The sequence below is a fragment of the Myotis davidii genome, unplaced genomic scaffold, assembly GCF_000327345.1.
Source record: "Myotis davidii unplaced genomic scaffold, ASM32734v1 scaffold471, whole genome shotgun sequence".
In the NCBI taxonomy this organism is placed as follows: domain Eukaryota; kingdom Metazoa; phylum Chordata; class Mammalia; order Chiroptera; family Vespertilionidae; genus Myotis; species Myotis davidii.
The window spans coordinates 1,937,075-1,944,142 of NW_006283354.1; the positions used below are offsets into that span (position 1 = coordinate 1,937,075).

Below are 7,068 nucleotides of genomic sequence, written 5' to 3' on the forward strand. Positions count from 1 at the left end.
GGAGTCAGTTTGGTCCTTATAATCCAAGCAGTTAAGTAGTTGAATTAAAACCAGGTTTGAAACTACATATCCCTGGGTGGAAAGAGAAACTGAGTACTGATTGAGATGGCTGGTGGCTGTAGTGGTACCAGTAGGTTGTGTGTGACTTCTGGTCCAGGAAGCTGGTGTTGCAGAGGAGTCAAGTAAGATCTGTAGTCCATGCATGCACCCAAAATAGAAAGTTGAGCTATTATATTCTTGACTATAACCTGAAACCCCAGTATAAGCTATGGGCTATAGGTCATGCATGGAGGAAGAGAAGGTGGACAAGAGATCTGACAGTGGGGAAATGGAAGCTGGACTCCAGATAGATACAGGAGCACTGCTGCTGGAAATGGTTGGAACTGGGGTGAGTGAAGTGGCCACTTGCTCCACTCTCTGAATTCACTTTCTGGGCTGGAAATTCCTTTTGGCAGATATCACTTTTTTTTTTTTAACCTCCATTCTGTTGCTGCTGCTGGTGGTGCTACTTAGCTCTTTGATTCTTAAACTGTATTCTGGTAGCCCATCAAGGAATTCGGCAAGTCTATGCCAGAAATGATCAGATTAAGCCCATTGATTATATAAGGCAGTTGCTTAAGATCATGCTAATAAGATTGTTAGGACACCCAAAGTCAGTCCAAATGGTGAGTGGGTGAGGCGGGTAGAATCCAGCTAGAAGGTCTTGCTTCACCCAGGTAGACAGATTCAGGGCCCTTGGTGGGAGTGTTTGGAGCGGTGGAACTAAGTGAAACGCTTGCTTACTGCTTCAGAGGCAGCAGCAGCTCTTCCACATTCCACCACTAACAAAAAGCATAATCCTGTTGTATAGTACATATAAAACTAAAAAATTCTATCTTGCTCTGTAATCCCATCAATTGAAAATACTCTGAAAGGAAATCATTCAGATAACAATAGTATGTGCATAAGTCTGTTCAGGAGGATGTTCTACAGCAGTTTAAAATGATCACTATAATGCTGTAGGAAATTGGGTTAGTGAATATGAAATATTAGAACACAAACGAGATGTTGACCACTTACAGACATGAGGTCTGTATTTAGGTAAAAACTGGAAGAAATGAGTAGTTTTGTTGCTGTGGTAGGATTATGACAGTCATATTATTCTTAAAGTTTTTCCACTGAAATTAACAATCTCAACATTTTAATGCTTTTTGGTCTTTTTATACCAAAAAAAAAAATTCCTTAGTTGTAATCATACTGTATTTTAAAGTGTTTGCTTGATTATAAGTGGTTGGTGAATCTGTTGGTTCATGTTTTTTCTCTTTTACTTCCTTGAAAAATCTTGGCTTGGATGATCTGTGAGGTCTAATTTAAGTCTGCGTTGCTTGTAATTTCATATTATTATGGTGGCTAGGGATGACCTATATCTAAGAATGTCAAGCACATCTATATAAGTCATTGACCTTATACTTGATTGCTTTATAGCAGGTTGAAATACAGTCTGATTTCTGAATCTGAACTCAGAATGCTGAGAGGATGTTGAAAATAAATTAATACCCCTAAAGGTTGCTTTCCTTCAAGTGATTTTCCAAATTGTTCATTAGGATAGTATAAAATTTAGCTTCACACTGTTACTTGTGATGGTCTCTTCTTATTAATAAAATAGCCTATTCCCATTTTAAATGGGAAGTTTTTAAAAAATATATATATTTTATTTCAGAGAAGAGAGAAAGGGAAGGGAGAGAGAGAAAGAAACATTCAAGGATGATAGATAATCATTGATTGGCTGCCTCCTATTGGGGATCAAGCCTACAACCTGGGCATATGCCTTGACCAGGAGTCACCCAAGACCTCCTAGTTTGACACTCAACCACTGAGCCACACCGTCCAAGCTAGGACATTTTACAGCAAATCTTTTTTTCCTTGCATTCATTCATTTCATTATTTACCACTTGGCTGAATTTCAGTAGCGTTCCAATAAAAAAAAAATGAATATGTTGCTAATTACACTATTTTTTTTTAAACTTGATCTTTTTTCAAATGTTAAGTAGCTGAGACATTTGAAGGTCTGAAAAAATGTTTTAGGGGTTTAGGAGAAGCAAAAAAGTTTGGGTGTGTGTGTGTGTTGCTTTTTTGTGCCCATGCATAATTCAGGGACATAGGCTTTAAATTATAGCAGTCAGAATACCAGAGGATGAGACCTGCCAGCATAGCTCAGTGATTGAGTGTCTACCTATGAAACAAGAGCTCATGGTTCAATTCCCGGTTAGGACACATGCCTGGTTTGCAGGCTCGATCTCCAGTTAGGGGTGTGCATGAGGCAACTGATTAATGATTTTCTCTCATCGATGTTTCTCTCTCCCTCTTTATATTTAAAGCCCTAACTGGTTTGGCTCAGTGGATAGAGCATTGGCCTGTGGACTCAAGGGTCCCAGGTTCGATTCTGGTCAAGGGCATGTACCTTGGTTGAGGGCACATCCCCAGTAAGGGGTGTGCAAGAGGCAGCTGTTCGATGTTTCTCTCTCATCGATGTTTCTAACTCTCTATCTCTCTCCCCTCCTCTCTGTAAAAAATCAATAAAACATATTTTTTAAAAAAGAAGAAGAAAATGTAAACCACTAGATATACTGATAAGTCCACTTCATAGTATCTTCTTTCAGGAAATGTGCCTTCATATGTATACAAGGGAGCAAATACTAGGATATACATGCAGCTGCCCCCTCCCCCAGAGTATTATTTTCTATCTAGCTATCTAGCTAGCTATCTACGTATCTCTAGTCTATATATATAAAAGTGTCCCCTCAGGAGTTCAACCTGGAGTTTGATTACTCGCTATGACGTGCACTGACCACCAGGGGGCGGCAGCCAGAAGGCCCTGATCACTGGCCAGGTCTAGGGACCCTACCTGTGCATGCATTTCATGCACCAGACCTCTAGTTCCTCACATAATACTCCATGTTCAATGTGAGAAATTAACCAGGTCTATATATATGCATTCTCAACTCCAAGATACATTGGTAAGGAGAAAAGCAGACTGCTGAACAATATTGTTTCCAGTTTAAATATGCAGTTATATTTCTTTAGGCTCATAATATGACTTAAAATGTGTAAACAAGGTTTTGAAAGGATATACATCAGAATGCTGTTGGTGGTTACTCTGTTCAAGGGGGGCAGTGGGGTTGTGGAGAGTGGACAATAACTTTTAAAAATTTCTTTGAAGTAAGGTCTATCATTTCATTCATAGCTATTTTCATTAGTATGTAGACATGGTATTAATGCCAAACAGTAATAGAATATGTCTAGTGAACTGCTTTCTAGTAATAAGAAACCAAGGAAGGTTGGAATTACACTAGTGATGTGCATTATATGTATTTCTTTAGAAATATCCCTTTTTGAGAACAGTGAATATTTTTCTACATTTAAAAATATTAGGTCGAATTAATAATTTTGGATGTCAGTGGTTGGTGAATGTACTGAAATAGGTTCCAAAATGTTTAGAGGCTTGAAAATAGTGGTTCTTAAACTTGGCTGCACGTGAGAGCACCAGTATGGGGTGGGGAGGGGAGACTTAAAAAAATTATTGATGCTTGAATGAAGTGCCTTCTACATCTCAGGCATTGTTCTAGCAAGGTGCTGTGTACACATTTGTGACTAAAATGAATCTGGTGAACATTGTAAAAATTGTCAGTTTGTTGCATGGAACATAGATTAGAGACAGGTAAATGAAATAGGGAGGCCAGCATAATAATCCAGGAGAGATGATGGTGGCTTGGGCAAGGATAGTAGCAAAAAAGATAGAAGCAGATAGATTTGAGATATGTTTTGGGAGGAGACTGGGCTAGACTTGCCTGTGGATTGGTCCTGGAATACTATTGGCCTGTAAGCTCTACTCCATTTCAGATACCCACAATACCACATTTCATAGCCCCTGCCTCTGAAATACTACATTCACTCATCAACTTTGCTGCCAGTGGATCTTCGTTCCAATACCACTTTGTTTTTCAGTCTATATCCATGCTTCTTTCTCCTCCTACATTTCCTACTTCGAGTGACCAACTGTCATGGTTTGCATGGGCACAGCTGAGGCATTTCCTGGGATGCAGGATTTTCAGTGTTAAAACCAGGGTCGTGGGTTACCCTACCTCCACCCCAGTCCACCCTCTTCTTTACTCTTGTGTGTTATGCTTCAGTAATGTTAATTTTTCCCTCTTTTAACCATTTGCGGTCGTTTGTCTACTCTCAGACACCAAAGCTTTTTTACCGTTCCGGTTGTATGTCTGCTCTCAGCCACCACAGCAAGGAACCATACGAATCTTAACTCTATTCATTCATGTATCAGTTCATAATTTCTCTGAAAGCTCTTAAGTGTCTAAGCGACCTTGTCACGAACCAAAACATTGCCCCGACAAATCAGAGATATCGAAACTCAATATAAACAAATGCGGTCGTTCCACACTCGCCGTGCAAAACACTGGCGAGTCAGTCGCCTTTTGAGAGTGAAGAAATCGACAAGCTTCGGAGATACTTCGCAGAATTTCAAATAAAGCTTTACAAATTACGTTTAACTGTAATTAGGCATTCTCGCTTGTTAAGATATTTCAAAATAATACTCCAAAATGGCAAAAAGAAAGTTACCGAAAGAAGTGTACTGCGAATCTGAAAGTAACGATGAAGAGTTTTATTTTGGCACCTTGAATACTGACTCTGACGTAGAAAGTGATAACGTTTGTAGTGATTCTACTAGTAGTAACATAGTTCCAAAAAAGAATTAATAAATCTTGTTTATCCTTCATAATCTTGCATGTTATGTATCATTGCTCTTTCAATGGAAATTAATTCCGACCAGTACGACACCCATGTCCAAATTTAATATGACCGCAAAGGGTTAACTCCTGGGGCATTTTTACAAGTAATTGCATCTGCCTGTGTAGGACCTCCTCCAATGTTCTACTTTCATCCCCTTTGTGGAACTAACTCATTTTTTGGATCTCAGGCTCAGTCAGTTTTTCTAGCTGTCCCGGGACTGTGATCCTGGAACACTGCTGCTTACTCCAGCATGTCTTAGCACTTGGCCCTTTTGTATGATCATTTTTTAAAAAATATATTTTTATTGACTTCAGAGAGGGAGGGAGAGGGAGAGTTAGATAGAAACATCAGTGATGAGAGCAAATCATTGATTGGCTGCCTCCTGCATGCCCCCTGCTGGGAATTGAGCCCGCAACCCGTGCATGTGCCCTTTGCCAGAATTGAACCCTGGATCTTTTGGTCCACAGGCTGATGCTCTGTCCACTTAGCCAAACCAGCCAGGGCTGTAATGATTATTTTTATTGTCTATCTCTCCTCTACTGTGTGCTTTTTGAGCTGTCTTGTTTGTTGTGATATCTTATTTAAAGTGGCCTCCACCAGTTACTCTCTCCCTTTCATGGCATTTAACAGTCTGTACTCTGTTGCTTAGATACTTGTTTGTTGGCCTGTACCCCCTACCCTACCATGGGAATGACCTACATTGTTCACTATACCTTCAGTAGCTAGCACAGAACCTGCCTGACACATAATGTCACTCAGATAAATGTAGCAAATGAATGATATCTTCCAGGGCTCTTTACAGTTTCTGGTATATAGTAATGGTCAATAATTGTGTTGAATGAATGAAATAGTATTGAGAGATTATGTTACCCTTAAAAGAAATGTTTGAAATTGTGACTATGTGGAGGAATGCTGTCAAACAGTTTTCTAAAAGCAGTATAAAACCCATGTATATTGAATAGGCACAAACTGTAAAACAAGAAGCTTGTATTTTGGTATACTGTAAAGTATAAAAAGTATATTAACATACAAATAAAATTTTAATGTCCTTCAAAAATTAAAGTCAAGCAGGACTAAGAAACCTCTCCTCATAGCCTGAGTTCCTGGAATGCCAGCATTATAGTTAGAACTCTAGCCGGCTTGGCTCAGTGGATAGAGCGTCAGCCTGCGAACTGAAGGGTCCCAGGTTCGATTCCAACCAAGGGCGTATGCCTGGGTTGTGGGCTCAATCCCCAGTAGGGGGCATGCAGGAGGCAGCCGATCAATGATTATTGTATTCTGAAATCAATAAAGAAATATATATATTCTTTAAAAGAACTCTAAAACTAAGGAATTAGGTACCTGAATGTCTTCATTTTCATTGATCTTTATACAGCTACTAATAATATAATTTCTTTAGTGTTTATGTAGATGACAACTAATAGGCCTAAAAACTCTGGATACTAATGAGAGAAATAGGGCTGTGCATCTTGATACACATTTGGTTTTGGATTCCGAGGAGAGATGACCAATGGAACAAAGTCTTGCCCTCTTATAATGGGATCGTAATTGCCTGCAATTTCATTTTCTACTGAGTTGAGCCTTATACTATATTAAGTGTGAAGAAACATGTATTTGTTAATGTTTAATGTCAAGTGTATTGGTTTACTTTTCTCTCTCTCTCTCTCTCTCTCTGTAGGCTAAAGAAATCCTGACAAAAGAATCCAACGTGCAAGAGGTTCGATGTCCAGTCACCGTCTGTGGAGATGTGCATGGGCAATTTCATGATCTCATGGAACTGTTTAGAATTGGTGGCAAGTCACCAGATACAAATTACTTGTTTATGGGAGATTATGTTGACAGAGGATACTACTCAGTTGAAACAGTTACTCTGCTTGTAGCTCTTAAGGTAACTTCAATTTTATGTTCAGATATTTTAAACTGAGTAAAACAGTCCTTTTGAATGTTCTTTCTTCCAGAGATTTATGATTTTCTCTGAATATTAAGTTTTAGAATAAAATTTTAAATTTAGGGTTTCAAATATTTAGATTTGGGACCTAGAAATCATAGGTCTATCTGTCTGAGTAAGGGGATGGTATAGAATAAAAACAAAAAGGGTTTTGTGTGTTTGTGGGGAGTTTTTTGTTAATCCTAACCCGAGGATATTTTTTTTTAATTGATTTTTAGAGAGTGGGAGGGAGGTGGGAGGGAGAGTGAGTGAGAGAGAAACATTGATGTGAGAGAGATGTATCGATTGATTGCCTTTCCACACACACACCTCACCTGGAGCTGGGTATTGAACAC

At 39.0% G+C, this 7,068-nt stretch overlaps 1 protein-coding gene across 1 annotated transcript in view; it reads left to right on the plus strand.

The window, feature by feature from the left end:
* Positions 1 to 268: 268 nt before the first annotated feature.
* Positions 269 to 7,068, plus strand: part of PPP2CA (protein phosphatase 2, catalytic subunit, alpha isozyme) — a 34,898-nt gene continuing 28,098 nt past the window's right edge. The window contains exons 1-2 of the mRNA XM_006753573.2: positions 269 to 388; positions 6,464 to 6,673. Coding sequence (XP_006753636.1) covers positions 269 to 388; positions 6,464 to 6,673 — 330 coding nt within the window. The remainder of the gene's footprint in view (positions 389 to 6,463; positions 6,674 to 7,068) is intronic.